A 17152-nucleotide genomic window follows, 5' to 3' on the forward strand; every position below is an offset into this window, starting at 1 on the left:
CCTATACCATCCTGTGATGCAAAAACACACAGCCAAACAGCCAGACAGAAGAAGACATGGCATTCACAGCATCTGAGAATGGGTTTAAAATGTGCTTTGTATTTGTGTAGTAAATATTTCAATTTAGTATTTTTGTGTATGTATGTACAGTAAGTACACACAAACACACATATATATCTGTATCTATAGAAAGAGATATAGATATGCATATTTGGGTTAGCCTGTTGTTTACTTTGGGAGCAGGCTGGTTCATGTATTATTAAAAACAAAGACTAAGCAATGACATTAGGTTTTTTTATAGACATCTTGATTAAGGTATTCATAGATAATAAAAAAATCTGAAAATGTCTCAAGTCAAACTATGATTCATCAATTGGTGAGAATGTGCTTCTTGAAAAGCAAATGACATAAGACTGTGAGAGTCTAGGGCTTTTTAAAATAATTTGTTTAGTTATAGCTGATAGTTGATTTTAACCTCTATTTTAGAGATCTTAACATAACGAAAACGTTTTGTTTTTGTCCCCAAAGCCTAAACATATTTATTTTATACATAATATTACAATTCTTTTAATGTATTTTGAGATTGGATCAGCAAATGTTCGTAATTATTTGACTGTGACTTTTAACTTCCATTTGAAATAACTGTGTGACATTAAGAGCTGAATTCTCTGTGCAGCAACTAGTGCAGTGTCCCAGTGTGAAAATACATTTATCACCAACCTCCCAACTGAAGGCAAGTCTCTGTGGATCATAAATGTGGCTGTTAAATATGAGCTCCTGAAAATCAATTTGAGTGCCTTTGTACTGGGAGACAGTGGTTTCCTAGTGGGAACACATGCTACTCTGAAGTGAACACTCAAACTCTTCGGCGTCTTCGGTGATTAGGGCAGGTTTCTGTGGATTTGGATTCTGCACAGCTCTCCATTACTCATTAAGACTTTGATTTTGTTTATCAACTGAAACAATAATTGAAATCAAACCCCAGGTAACGTGTGCCAGGGTTACTAGTGGAATGATCTAATGAGAGGGCTTCACATGTGGATGATGAAATATGCATGAGTCATCCCAAGCTTTCTTTTCCAGATTTGAGATCATTAAAGATGTATCGTAGCATATGGAAGGCTTTTTTTCTTATTTTTCAAGCCTTGTTTATCAACATGATTTGTTTGTTTAAATATTCATACTGCTTTTATTTAATTCTTTCACATCTTATATATAAAAAGAAGCAAATGCGCATGCAAACAGAAATCATTATCAGTCTGATGTACAGTTTAATACTGAGAGAATCTCTCTTATGCTGATTGTGAATGCCCTGATTGAGAAACAGCACTAGAAAGAGAGTGAAAATGGCACGCTTAAATGTATTTGTGCTCATTGTATATATAGTTCGGAAAAATACTTTATTAAGATTTACCCAACTCTGAGCTGCAACCACTTTTTCAAGAGAAAACTGTGTATAAGAATAAATATACAGCTTAAATCTGAACAGACACAAAATTCAAATGTAATGTATGAAAAGCAATTACAAGTTAAATTGAGTAGTCTTTTAAAATCTTTAAATGAAATGAGAGATTTCAATTTGAAAGTTTTCTACATCTCATTCCATTTCTAGGGAGCATACTATCTAAAACTGGTTCTCCAAAGCCCAGTCTGAACATGAGGTACAGATATTAAAATATCCTGTGACGTGACTGTTTATGAGAGCAGAAAGCAGAGCCTTATAGATGAATAACATGCAATGCAACTTCCTTCTTTCAGTTAAGGAGGACCTTCCCATCTTTTCATATGAAATGCAATGGAAACTGAAGAATTTATCTCTGATGATCAAATGCAGTGTGATACAAAATCAAGAGGCTTTAAAGTGGAGGGAGGGACAGGCATATATATAGCAGAGTGCAAAACGGTCAGACTAGCAAAATAGAAGCAAGACTTGTTTCTATTTAAAAAAAAAAAAAGTCAGACCATTTTGACCTGAAGTTTGCTTGTCAGATATTTCACGTCTCTTGAAAGTTAGTCTAGTGCCCAGACCAGACTGTCAAGTATTTTAAAAGCTCAACTAGTTCAATTTGAGAACCTTGAAGAGTGTGGATAGGGACAGTAGGCTCTGAACGTTCTGGTGTCCTTGAGAATAGCATATGGTTGTCAGAATTGAAAACAAATATACACTGTATATTTGACAAGAAATGCCTGAAATATAGATATTTGTAGATTTGCAAAGGCCAGATTAAGGAAAGAGCATGTGCTGTATAAAATAGTGTTATCATCATAAAATCAAAACTTAAACAAAAACAATATTGTTTATAAAGAATAAAAGAGGACCAAGAATTAACCCTTGTGGGACACCTGTAGCTTTAAAAGGAATTAATTCAGAACCTTCTCAAACTATGGCCTCAGTCATAAAATCATTAAATATACTGTTCATATATTCCTAATAAGGATAGCTTTCTAGCAAAGCATTATAATCAACAGATTATTATTATTTTATTTTTTGCTGGGTTTTTTGCAAACTGCCCTTAAAGAGCACAGTTCCCCTTTAAACTGACAGTGTGCCCACTTTTGTAGCACATACAATTTAAGCCTGTTAAATCAGGTTTTGTACCCAATACAAAGCCTATCTTCTTATCTTCTTAAGGAGTGCCTTTAGTCCTGCACTCATCTGAAACCATGTTCATGATGAGGATAGCAATGATGACAGCAGATGGAGGAGAGTTTTAAAATGGCTTGTCATTTAATCAATGTCTTGCCTCGCTCTCTCTTATTGCTCCTGCTCTGGTTATTCCAGGGTCCAAGGAAGTCAATGGCTCTGCAGATAAACCACAACCCTATTACTGTTGGTCAACAGGAGGCGCTGGATCTAACGAGGCACGAGTCTTCAGGGAATCCAGAGGAAGGAACAGCAACGAGCCTCACATTAAAAGACCGATGAATGCATTCATGGTGTGGGCTAAGGACGAGCGGCGCAAAATCCTCCAGGCCTTTCCTGACATGCACAATTCCAACATAAGCAAGATTTTGGGTAAGACCTTCCACATCAAAATGTAACTAAGTGCAGCAAATATTCAAACACCTTAACAGTTGACATAATAGCTAGTATCTAAAACAAGGGAGGGTACAGTATGTTTCCTCATACGCACTTGTGCATCAGTTCACCTGAGCATACAGATGGATTTACAACCCATCACTATCATAAGTGTTTGTCATGAAAAATGACAGAGGCTAAATGGGTCTTGTCCCCTCAGCACTGGAGTCCATACATCAGAGCTGTTAAAAGTGCTGTCATTCAGTACTTCACAGAGCTGTAGTATTTACTACTCTAGCCTGTTGGTCCTTGATGTTTTAAGCACATCTCTCATCTCAGATTATGTGCATAGGCAGAGCAATCAAGAGGTTTGTGTGGAATGGTCAATAAATCTTAGCATATGATTGACACATGAAAACGTCACCTCTTATTAAGGATAATTCACTGTTATGGTATAATGTGACTTGGTTGTGAATTCCACAAAAAAAAGAACTGCAAAGGCTCTGACTTCGCATTTATATTATCTTATAATTGGTTATATTTTAAACATTCAAATGTCGACTCTTTTTTTCTTGCTTATGTTCAGTTATTGACATCTGAATCTGTTATGTTGTAGGTTCTCGGTGGAAGGCCATGTCTAACCAGGACAAGCAGCCATACTATGAGGAGCAGGCCCGTCTGAGTAAGCTCCATCTAGAAAAATATCCAAACTACAAGTACAAGCCACGGCCTAAGAGGACCTGCATTATTGATGGAAAAAAACTTCGCATTGGCGAGTACAAGCAGATGATGCGTGTACGGCGACAAGAGATGAGGCAGTTCTTTACAGTGGGGTAGGTGCGCCGTCACAGATTTCACAAACTATCCAGACTAAGGCATAGACAACGTTAAATATATCAAATGAACTGTAGCTTTTCTTATTAATTCCTCTTGTACTCATTTTAAGACAAGGCCCTGACATGCACATTAATGGTATTTTCAGTAGCAGCTATTTAATAATTTTAGATAGTCTGCAAATGAAGCATGAATTGTAGACATTATTGCTGAATATAAGATGTAAGTATAGACTTACAGAAGCCTGGAGGGCAGCAGTCAGAAGCTTAACACTTTAATTTACTGTGCGCAGTTATCGGGAGAACCCTTCTCCAGGTGTTCCCATGTCAGTCATAAGCTTCAGTGGCTGGAGTATCAATCATCCAGCACAACAGCAGACAAGAGCAGAACTAACCATGTAGTGGTTTTATGGGACCAATAAACAAGGTAGTGTTTCTGAACAGCTTAAAGCAGGAGCTGTCAGGAGAACCTCTCATTTCCCAAATCATTTTGACAGAGCTGTTGGCTTATAGCAAACCGCTCTGTTGTGTATAAACCCCTAATCTCACCACCTTAGTTTAAATGCTGCAAAATAAAATAAAATAAAATAAAATTTAAATTCTTACCCCCTGAGCAGCACTCATTCCTTCAGCAACATTGGAGGCATTCTTTCCATCTATTCTTATCAATTTATTTAGGTGCTTAAATTTGTATTAAAAGTGAGTCATAACTCTGAGTTTTATCCCTTTCTTCTACATTCAGACAGCCACCACAGATTCCTATCACCACCAGCGCCAGTATGGTCTATCCTGGGACCATCACCATGGCCACCACCACACCCTCACCTCAGATGACGTCAGAGTGCTCGAGTGCTTCAGCGAGTCCTGAGCCATCCATTCCTGTCATTCAGAGCACCTACAACATGAAGCTAGAGCCCAATACAATGGCAAACAACAGTGAGACAGTCAATGGCGAGGATGAGATGGACCTGTACGAGGATTTTGAGGATGAGCCCAAATCAGACTATAGTAGTGAAAATGACACGCAAGAGCCAGTCAGCGCCAACTGAGACCTTTTCAAATAAGAGGCCAATGTAGACACAACACTCATACAGGAGAACGCCCAGTGAGTTGGTCTGATGTGGGAGAAGGAAACAGCAAACAAAAACAAAAACTACACCACAAAGGTTTAAAAATGTTCTTTAAAAAATAACAATGATGTATCATTTAGGAGCCAGCATGCAGATGTGGCTTGATCAGAATCAAAACCTATTTGGTCTTAAGTGTTACTTCAAGTGTGTGAAGCAGTTTGGTTGTGGTAATTTAGATTGTTTTTTGTTTTAGTTTTTTTTTTATCTCATTGTTTGTTTTTTCATTGTGATCATGGACATTTACACAGTGAGGTTATTGCCTAGAACAAAATACAGAACTTGAAGAAATTGAACATTTGATATGAACCTATAATTCTTACAATAAGTTACCTTGTTTTCTTCTTCAATTAGATGATTTTGATATATTACATAACTGTTCACGATGGGAATAATGTTCTCACTCAGGTATAGTGCGCCAGCCAACAGCTTGTGAATGTTTTAAATCAAGAAAAAACTATTACCAGTACAAAATATCTCAAAATTCATATGGAATAATTCCATCTTATTATTATTAATAACAATATTATTATTCGTGTAGTGTTTTTCTTGTTACATCACAAAATTTAGTGGAGAAGTGCCAAACATTTCAAGTTATTTCTAAAATCTGTAAAGTCTTTCGGGAGAGGCTTTGTAAGTCTTAGACAATCTCTTGATCTCTTAATGCAGCTTCATTATCCAGTCTTTCTTTAATTTACTCTTACAAAATAAACAAATGAAACTCAGGAACTTGGAGGCAGCAGGCTCTGCAGGAGGTTACAGGATGTGACATTTTTGGGTGGTAGCTTGTGATGCTAGCTGTTCTCTATGGAGCTCAATGCAGTGATCGTCAGTGAAACCAGCCAGTCCACACAGATCACTGTGGCATCCTCCGCTCACTTCCAGCTCTGCAACCCAGTCTGACTCACCAGAGTGATTGTAATCAGGCCAGAATGCTAAAGGGCCAAAGGCCTCCAATCTGTGGGATTGGTATTGCAGTGAAAGGCAGCTTTGGGGGCATTAGAATCTCAAACTGATGTTGTACAATGTGTAGCTACAGTACATGCTGTTAAATGCTTTAGCCACATTTGGACAGCAAGTTTAAAGTCTTATGTCTTAAAACTTCATGTTTTTTAATCTTTTTTGACATTGTAAATCTTAAACTGCCACTAAGAAGTCTTAAAGCAGAGCATGGTCATCGAGTTGATGTACTGAGATGATTACTGAAGTAGTCTTAAAAGGAGAGATGCCACATGAGGATAGTTCTAAACAGAAAGAACAGGCTAAATCATATGTTTGTTTCTTAAATTACTTGAGCCTGTATTATGGATGTGACAATTAAAATTGAGTTAAAACACAGATGTGCACTTTCATTTAGTGCACTTATATAAATTCTGTAACCTTTTGCCTTATTTTCTTATTTTTAATAATCTTATCAGCTTTTTGGACTGCACTTATATTGTGCATTTAAAGTAGAAAACATGCAGTCATTCTGAAACAAGAAACTCAAAGTCTATCCTAATTTCAGCTCGAAATAGACTTTAGCTAGATAAAGCTCCTCTAGCGGTCAGGTCCTTGATGTTGAGACTTAGATCCTCTTTACAGGGCAGAACGTCTAAATGGCTCCCCTCCCTGCCATGCCTGCTCTTGTCTCTGCCCATGGCAACCTTAGCACCCAGGGGGCGCCATCTGGCTCAGGGCAGGAGAAAACACCAGGGAGGGAAGGGAAACAATAAAAAATGGGGTGTGCGTCCCTTATTGTGCTCTCCATCAAAGTGCTGGAAGTAAGGCCTCAACAGGGCTCCCACCCTGGCCCAATCACCAGGCACTGGCGAGCAGATGGAACAAGTACATCAAGCTGTGGGGGATTATTAAAATGACTGACGACTGGGTATCATCTGAAATACAACATTATTAATGCATGAGTCCAGCTATCCCCCTCCCTTGCCCTTGAACCTGTCCATTTCAGCTTTTTGAAGGATCTAAATGGCTGGTCACTGTACTGAAGTGGTCAAGTTCCCCACTGCTGGTCACTGCATTTTGCTCCTAGCTCTAATTGGTACAGATGGCTCTTTGTATCTCTTTAGCACTGTTATCTTCTGTACGCTTAATGTCAATACCCGTTCAGTGCTGGCTTACAATTTTTCATCTTTTTTGGAAGCATTTATATTGTTTTGTAGGTTTTTTTTTGTCTTACCACAACATCAATAATTCCTTTTTTCGTGACATCTTTTCTACATTGTTCATATTTTGAGGAACAAAACATTTTAGGGATGCTCTCCTGCAAAAAAAAAAAAAAAAAAAGAAAAGGATTTCCCTCCAAATCAACCTGTTTCGTATTTTTAAGCTGTTTGCTCCTGTTTGCTGGTGGTTCGATTGATTTGTATGTGATTGTAAATATTTTCATGACCATGCCACACCGATTTAGTTGGCTGGTAGTTAAAAAGGACTCTTCGCGGGACTGAAACTTGACTGTGCTAATACAGCAAAAAAAAAGACAAAAAATAAAAGATAAATGACAACAAGAACTCACAAGGAGACGATGTTTCATGAGTGTTATAAGCACTGGATATAAATTGTATTTTTATCGGTTCTGATTAATGTGAAGCTGTTTGAGGAAACACACCATGAATGAACAAGATCCCTCAGTTGGACTCAAGTGGGTTTGCTTTCTCACAGTTACCAGATTTTAGTCATTTTTTTGTCTACTTATTTTATTTATGCAAAGACACAAATGATAAATGAACACTTTCTTTAAGCTTCAGGGCTGCCTTGGGGAGATACTCAGCACAAGAAAATGAGCAGAAAATTCAACAGCAGACTTGGTTAGGGGTGAAACACCAGACGTCAGACTTCAGTGTATTGTACATTGTATGTGAAACTGTAGAGTATCAACATACTGTATTTATTATTAGCCACCGCTGGCCCTAAAATTGTCAGAAAAACAACATGGACAATCAGAAAAAATGAAAAAAAGTTTGATAAATTTGAGCTAAAAATGGTTTTCCGTGAATTCACCATCTCTTTTAGACTCTATTGTAAATATAACATAGGAAATATATTTTTGTTCATTAGTAAGGTATAAGTTATGTATTTGGCTGTTCTATTTTATTTTCTTTCATGTTTTGTAATTTTGTATGTAGTTTTGTGTTTTTAAAACCCGACAAGTCACTGTACCTCATGTAGATGCTGGTTTTTTCTGCTTATTGGAAGAGAGCCCCTGAGACAGAGAGAAGCGCCTCACCTACAGTACTAACGTTTTGATAATCTTCTCCAGGTTAGTCAAAGAACCAATCAAAGTAAAAAAAAACAAAAAACAAACTCTACTTATTGTTAGGGTCATTTCAAGTAAGGTACTCATTTCAACAGCAAGCACTTGATGTAAAATAATTATTCAGTAATTTGTTTCCAATCATTATACAATCTATGTATTACGTTGTACATGCTCACTTGTGTTCATTACAGCACTCGTAGTATGTGGCGAGTTTCTGATGAGGAGCTGAAATGATCCTAAAATCTCTGCATCCATTTGGCATGCATTTACATTATCATAATAAAAAAGTGTTTATGAGTCATCTTTTCAAACAAAAGTGATTTTTTTAAGTTGAATGCGTGCAAATATTTTTTTTAATGTGGCAAAATGGACGGACATGGTGTGCTCTTAAATAATTTTCTCTTTGCCATCTTTTTTTATGTTGTTGATTTTTAATGAATACTGTATGTTCATGACTATCCAGCCATCTGCAAAAGTAGCCCACACAACTGTTTTCTCCTAATCTACGTGTTAGATATGCAAATGGTTTGAATGAACCGAGGACAAAAGCTTGTATGCTGGTTCAACATTACTTACTGTAGTTTGATTTGTTTTTCTGTCTGAACTTTGTGATGTATATGGTAGGAATGTTCTCTGTGTTAATTTAATCAGCACAATTCACTGACATGCTGGACTAAAATGCTAGCTGCTGTTCAGAAATATAAAATTTGTTGTTCAGGGCAACATTTATAGTTGTCTTGGGTACTTTGCTTTTTAGAGCTGTCTGTCAAGCAACACTGTGTGTGGCTCTTCTATCACTGGAGCCGTTGTTTTGAAATTGCTGGCAGCCTGATACAATTTCTGCATAGTAATCTTTTTTTTTCTGGCAGGTACCTAGACTAATGGCAAGAATTGTTCGGGTGTTATTAAAGAAAATGAACTACATAGTGTCTGTTGCTGCTTTTAAAAAAGTTTATGTCTGAATATGTAAATAGTTTATCATAATATCTTGTACAGTCCAATGTAAAGTTTTTAATTCAGCTTAAAATGTTGCCATCACATTTGTGTTCACATTCTTCTTTATACAATACAAAAGGTCAATTATTTGCTAGGGGTTTATTGCTAGGTTTATTGCTAAAAAAAAGAAAAAAAAGAAACTGTTACTAATTTTATTATGTTTGTTTTGTTTTGCTTGGCTTCAAAGTGTACACCAGCAAGTCTTTGGTTTCCATGTGCAGTATTGACGTGAGGTAAACTTAAGGTGAATAATTTTACAGTGGTGTGTGTGGAGAGCACTCTCCTCAGCTTTGGTAGTATTAATACAACATGTCAAGTAAAAACAAACCAATGAGAGACACGTTTCAGTGCATCTTGGCACTACAGAAATGTGCATACTGTATATGATAAATTATCCCCACAGGATCAGTTCAGGCATATTATGATGTAACATAATTTCCTGTATGTCCCAGTCCATTGCAACAATGCAACAATGGGCTGAATAACTGCCTGTTTAAGCTCATTTACCTCAATAATTTCTTCCCTTTCTGTAAAAGAGACAGATATTGTGTTACAGAAAGCTTCTCACATCACTCCATCTTTTGTACTGCTGTTGACACTTACAAATTAAAGAGACATTTTGTTTTAAGATTGGAGTAATCATTTTCTTGTAGCGCCATTCATTGTATTATATCCACTAGTTTAGGTGCTTGTCTAAGAAAATCAACATAAGAAAACAGAGGGGTTGGAAAGGTATTAATAAAAAGGCATTGGTGTATTTTAATCTGTTCTGAAGTTTACCCATCACACACTGTAAATTGGCCTGCACAATGAAGACAAAGTCATTTTGCTAGCTGAGAATTTGCTGTATATTCATTTAGCGCTTTTATTGACATAGAGGGACAGGGACATAAAAAACAGAACAACAAAGAAAGAAAGCTATTACTAGCATAATATAAACAGCAAAATGCTAAAATAATTAGGCTGCTAAAAGCCTACAGTATATTGTTCAGTATTGTGCATCTTTACTTTTATTTAACGTTATCAACTTAGTAATTACTATTAGTAATTTAGTTACACTTTGATGTCATTTCTGACATCAGTGGATGTCAAAAGACCTAGAAGTAGCTTTTGAGTGACATTCAGTTTTGTCAGTCGATGAGAGGAAGAAGCCTGAGCTTCAGTAGTAGAGGTGTCCAGACCAAAAATGATGATGGGTTAACAAACAAATCAAGGAGCATTCTGCTTCAGCAAAAACACTGCACAGTGGTTTATAACACAGTGAAAAAGGATTTTGTAACTGTGAAGAGTTATCATAGCAAAAATCATCATTGCAACAATTGTTAGGTAAACAGAAGCATTAACAATTTACTTTACAGAGGATCCTCTCTGGGATATAGGAATAATCCACCTATTACTAATTGCTCTAGACATGATAATAGATAGCTACAGTACTAAACTGAATGTCTAGATTCTCACTGCTTTCACCTGCTCCCTCCCAGCTAAACATCTGTCTTCAAAGGGAAGACAAGTTGTTCTGTATTCTAATGGTACATGCCAGGCACAGACATCAAGCCACATTTTTTTCCTCCTAATATAATCAGATTTCATTTATATACAACGAGCTGGATGGAAAGCTTTGGCGGGGTAGAAGTGGTTCCCGGACGCCAGTTGACGATCAGTGTCTTACAGACATGCTCATACACAAATACAAAACAAAACCCTATAAGGTGGCAGAGTAAATTTAGTCTGGGCAGTTTAATCTGGAAACCATCTGGATATTGCTTTAGAAAGGCCAAAATGAGCAGTCTAGCAGATTCAATTCAAAAGGGGCATTTACTCACGAGCCAATCACCATAACTCTGTACGAATTCATATCCTGAGGATCCTTGACCTCTTGAAAACAGACATTCAGAGGCTGGGTGTGTGTGTGTGTGTGTGTGTGTGTGTGTGTATGTGTGTGTGCCAGAGCCAGAGGTCATACTGAGAGTTATATGCCCAGACTATGTCCATCATTCTTTTCTGGAGCTTTGCCATCTATTGCTCATTATCGTCAGAATTATTATGAGTTCTACATCCTGGTTCCTTTTTAAATAATGTCTTTCTGAATACAGTGGGTAAAACATTTCAAATACAATTTGAATCTGTGTTATTACAAGACCGCTAACACTTTACTGATTTACTGTTCCTCTCACTCTTTGTTGGCCTCTACAAAAAAGGTAATCAAAAAATACTGTTGAGGAAACGTGATGAAACTGTTTTATTTGTTGTCCTCGTCAATCACTTTGTCTTTTACCACTGGATTATATGCCGCCTTCCCAATAGCATACGAAAGCTACAGTTTAACTGCAGTCTCTGTAATAGATGTCTGTGTAAACACTCTCCAGCAGTAGATGGAAAACTAGACATATACCTCTGCACAATAAATCTTATAGTAATTTTCCAAGTCTGTAGGACAACTAATGGTTCTGTGCTTTCTGTATTTGTCTTTGTATTGGCTGTGCAACATTATAATACTGCTGAGCTGGTGATATGAAAGTGAGACTTTTAAAAATAACAATCTTTTAAAGCTGTTTTGCTTTGCACTGTACCCATAGATTACAGTGTGAACTAAATAAGACATTTGGGGAAATGATTACAAGCCTGGTGAGCTATGGGGAGTAATACTGCTGTTTGTAAGTGGCCTGTTTGGATGAACTGTCACTGTTGTACAGAGATGTGTATGTTTGAATAGCGGACAGTAATTAATACAGCAATGCTGTCGTGTAGCAGCAGGACTGCTATTTCACAACTCCGATGACTAAACACCAGAATGAAGGGGAGCGGTGAAGGGCGTCTGGAACAATATTTTACTCATTTGGATCTGCTCAAAGCTACAGTCGCTGCACCCAGTGAATCTGTCAGACAGCACCATTTCCCTAAGAACAGCTGCTATTTATCTGATTTTCTCATTAGGGTTGACTCATGACTTTATTGTACTGGCTTTGGCAGAGGTACTCTATCGCCTAGGTATGGAGGCTCTTTAAAACAGCTGAGACCTGGACTCCGTAATGTTACTTGTTTATGTACTTTCTTATTTTCTGCCTTAAGTCAAAATATTATTTTTTTCTATCCTTATCTGTATCCACACTGGTAGAAACACCTATCAACCAAATGTTTAATATTCTTTAGATGTGACTTTCAGCTTATTTCCATCTATATCTAGCAGAGGTGAAAGAAGTTGGGATTGATCTCAAGAGCCATCAAACATGTATACAAGAACAGTATGTAAGAACAGCTCAGACGCTTAGCAATGTTTTAATCCTTGGAGGTGAAGGACTTAGGAAATCTTGCTAATTTCACAGATGGTTTAAAATAGATTAGTGTGGAGGAGCCGCTCCCAGAGAAGGGCTGACCCACCAGGCTCCCAGTGCAGCTGCCAAAACCCTGCGCCTGATGCTCAGAAGTGCCTTCCAAAAGTCCTGCAAGGTTAAAGTCAAACTTAAGGATCCTGAAATGCCATTCTTCTTGTTGGCTTTACTGCATCTTCAGTGAACTTCACCGACCTTTTATTCAAAGTTTAGAACAGTTAGTTTGCTGTGAAATTTCTATTGATATTTTTATTCCTTACTTTTTACAGACATTTAAGCCTCTTTTCAGTTTTTAAAATCACTTTTGTTTTCATGGTTTTCAGATAAAAATCAGAAGCCTTTGTCAAGCTAATCAGTTGCCTAGTTTTTATTCTTGTTTTTTTTTATGTTCATTAAGCTTACTTCCTATTCTTTGCTAAACAATACCCTGAAACACAAAGGATTTTACTTTGAAATTCATCTGTTCACTTGGCCACAGACACTATTCTTACTTGTTACTAAGTGTTCTTTCTCATTAGACATTTTGTACAATGCATCCAAGAACCATTTTTGTAATGGAATAAAAGAGTGAATCAGACTCTGCATGGTATTTTGAATAGGCCAAGCCGGCTGCAAGAGCTGGGCTGTGTCCGAGTAGGCCTGACACAACTCTGGCCTGGCTGAAAAGGCCCAGCTTGGAGTTAATGTGGAAAGACAATGGCACAGGGTGAAAAACTCGACATGGTTTTGTTGGACTTGTCATTCTTTGGTGCATAGCTGTGAGGAAAGCCTAGGAACCATCTGAATGTTATTTGTGTTTTTTTTTTTACCCATATTTGAGAAAGCTTTCACAAAGCCTGTGAGAAGATTTAAACAATGGAGAGGCTCTTTCAGAAAAGGAACAGTCCTTGACTTTGGCCAAACCATCTTGGACATGCTTCACTGAAATGGTCTGTCTCCAAAAGGCTAACATCACATCACAGCTTTGGCTGGTTTTAACTGTCCTGTAAAATGCATAACAATGATGACCAATCATAATAGTGATTCTTGTTAAAATATTATTTTAAGCATAAGACCAATCCATCCATTATCTATACTGCTGATTCCTGAACAGGGCTGCAGGGATGCTGGAGCTAATACCAGCTGATATTGGACAAGAGGCAGGGTCCACCTTGTGTAGATCACCAGTCCATCACAGGGCTTAACAAAGACAAGACAACAGTTGGATGTAATGTCTACTATAGATCACGCCCTTTTTAAATATGGGTGAAAACAGTAACATACATATATATGTACTGTATATGTAATGCAAATTTAAAAAACATATATGTTATGCATTACTTTGTCTAGAAGCCATGGCATAGTTCCTTGCTGAGCTGAGATGATACTGAAAATGTATTTCTTTGTAAATCAATCAGATTTTCTGAGCACAGTTGTTAGGAACCTGCGTTGCTAAATGAACTTTTGAAAATTCACATGGGACAATATTTCAGAAAATGTTATTTTGCATACTGTTTCACATCATTGCATCTCCTGCATTTGTCTCCCAAAGCATTTGACTGCACTTCTGTGGGGAAGAATAAATGTGTAATGTTTTTATTAAAGCATCTCTGCCTCTCAGCTTCAGAATTTAACAAAATAAAGGTTTCTTTCTTGGAATATGTGTTATTCTCTCAAAACTATCACTCAGCTCTCTCATGCATATGTGAATTACACACCTTTATGAATATGTAAATGTTGCGAGAATGCCTCATTAATTAGTAATTCATGCATTTTTCACAAGCCCAATACTCTACCAGTGTAGTCTGATGAATTATCAGTCAGAAGTTTAAAAAAAAGATTCATCATCACATTTTCAGAGGTTTTGAGCTACATCTGTAATGTGTGTAATTCAATGAATATGATTTGCGTAGCTTTTCATGGCAGTATCGTTGCAGCTGTCTCATAATATGATTTATAGATTTCTACTTGGAACCTGCAAATGCACTTATAATGTTATCATTCATATTTTGCCATGTAGATGTTTGTCTACAGTATTATACTGTGGTTCAAAAATTAGAAAGAAAGCATGTTCTATATATATAAAAAACATCTCATTTAACACATACTGAAGTCAGCCTGCACACCTTATTGAAGCATTTTGTCCATGTGCTCACAGGTTTTGGTTGTTTTTCTCCCTCCAGTAAAAAGTTACAGTATGAAAATGTTACCGTATGTCTATATGTTGTCTATATACCAGCACACGGCTGGACCATGAATTTAACAAGGAGGTATATATGTGCAGAAGCACCTTGGGATGTTGGCTTTGCTGTTGGGGATTAAAATCTGCTACCTACCGGATGCAGCCACCTTGTTCCTGCCTCCCTGTTGGTGCAAGGATATACTTATATGAATGGGAAGGGGGCCTTTTGCTGTGGACATGAGTGTACGCTGAGGTAAGAGTGTCAGGGGACTTCTACACAGTAAATATGTAATGGCAGGGGTGGTTAACAGAAACAAACAAATGTGTCATCATAATAATATATACCTCTTTATAATTCAAAAGTGCAACATTAAATCATTCATCTGGATTATTTTAATAAAACTGTAGTAGTTTTGAATAATGGGCTGTGGGCTGAGGGTTGATTTAGTGTCGTTGCACTCATTCAAGGTGTTCTCCTTAGCTGGACATATGGTCCATGTACTCAAAGAGCCAATAGCTTATTCCTGCATAGTTATTTGCTACAACCATTGTAGTTTTTTTAACCTTAGTATATATATATATATACATACACACGCACACACCTTTTCTACATTCAGTCAATATCCAGTAATACTGTGATACAGAATTAAGCAATATATCACATATTTATGGGGAAGAATTAATGCAATTGTGGGGGTGTATCAAAGAGATAATATGACAGATTGGGTAACAAATTAGCTCTCAGCAACAGGCAATAATAAGTAAAGCAATCACTTTTTAAATGACAAATGAATAATGACTAATATATTACTACTTGACTGAGTAATGAGTTTAATAGTGGCTGATACAGTAGGAGAAGGATCCAGTCTTTGCACATGCCGATTAGCATTTCCATACTGTTGCTGTTGTAGTCAAGCTCTAAATGCTCTTTGTTGTGATTTCAATTATGGTTTCATGGACGAATTACGTGCTGTACAGTGCACTACTGTATGGAACATGAGGCTGACTCCAGAAACGGTTAATGTCCACAATCTAAGGTGATGCAAGTTTTCTATCTTTCACACCACCATGGCTTTACTGCCACTGCACCTCAAGATGAAATAGGTCACTTAATCTTTTGCATCCCAAAACCCACATTTTGCATTGTAACCTGTATTAGTGAATAGTGTATGTTTGTAAATGTCCATACTTGTTTGTTTAGTTTCCAGTTTGGTTCTTATATGATACTAAAGCCACCAATGAAGTTCATTGACAAAACTGAACAAAATGTACTGTAAATATGATCATATAACACTAAATTGTTCAGCCTGTACTTGTTACTGACTCTTAGTTGTGCATATGTTCAGTGGCCCTTTGCAACAGTTTCAGAAAATGTTTATTTTTTTTGGACATTTTGAATTAAGAGGACAGAGGGAGATAAGAAAAACACACTACACCAGAAACCACATTGTTTTTTGTAGCTAGGGTAGAAGAAACCTGTTAATTGCTCCTGTTGTTCAAAGCTTTTACTTTTAATTCCTCAGAATTTACTGGGGACATTTCTTGTTTCTGTAGACACAGTGCTGGTGATGAAAAACCAACATAAGATTTAAAAAAATGACATCTGAGGAATTTAACATTGTCTCCCCTGCAAATTTAACATATTACAAATTATATTACGCCAACCTTGTCAAGCGTTTGGGTGATAATAATTACTATGCAATCATATAGATGCAAGTGAGATTAAATATTCATTTACTCATTCCTTGAGGAATAATGGTGAGGGAAAAATCTTGAAAGTAATTTTCCATTTTTAATGACATTTTTAACAAAGCTTAAGGAAAAAAAAGCTTAGCTATGGTGGGATTCGTCATTTCTCTGGCAGTAAGACAAAACCAGGCAAAGAGAGTTTATTTTTCACGTGAAGGTTTGGGTTAGGAGCTTTATATGAACCTAAGGAGGTAAATGTTCTTCCATATATTTTTAGCAAAGCAGAGCAACATTTCTAAACCCTCCCCTCATTCATGCTCTAGCCTAAGAGATTGACATAGTAATAAACTGATGTTAATTAGACACACTTTGAAATTCTCCATTCTGCTCCACTCCATGCCCTAGTGAAGCTGGTGGCTTATTAAAGCATTTGCTGCTCTTGGGTGATCTTCTTTTGAATATTGGCCTGACCCTCCGGGCACAATTTATTTTTATTTCAGAAAAAATTAAAGCAAATTTTGCATTCGTTCAAGAGAATTATAAATCATTATTACACAGCCAGGCACATCAAACATTTTGTCTAAGAGCTTTCTGCTAGATGAGGCATCAAAGGAGATGTTCACACTGATGGCTGTTACACTGGCACATATCCATTCATTATCACACTCGCTGGCATGATTAGGTTTTGTACATAACCCACAATATGGGGATGGTGACATCTTTGTAAGCATTTGTTATACAGTAG

General features: G+C 36.9%; 1 protein-coding gene across 1 annotated transcript in view; it reads left to right on the plus strand.

Moving 5' to 3' along the window:
- Positions 1-9856, plus strand: part of sox6 (SRY-box transcription factor 6) — a 139010-nt gene extending 129154 nt beyond the window's left edge. The window contains exons 16-18 of the mRNA XM_020607245.1: positions 2783-3016; positions 3636-3852; positions 4595-9856. Of these exons, the coding sequence (XP_020462901.1) occupies positions 2783-3016; positions 3636-3852; positions 4595-4901 (758 nt within the window). The 3' untranslated portion in view covers positions 4902-9856. The remainder of the gene's footprint in view (positions 1-2782; positions 3017-3635; positions 3853-4594) is intronic.
- The last annotated feature ends 7296 nt before the right edge of the window (positions 9857-17152 follow it).

Source organism: Monopterus albus, unplaced genomic scaffold (genome assembly GCF_001952655.1).
Source record: "Monopterus albus unplaced genomic scaffold, M_albus_1.0 scaffold4.1, whole genome shotgun sequence".
Lineage (NCBI taxonomy): Eukaryota > Metazoa > Chordata > Actinopteri > Synbranchiformes > Synbranchidae > Monopterus > Monopterus albus.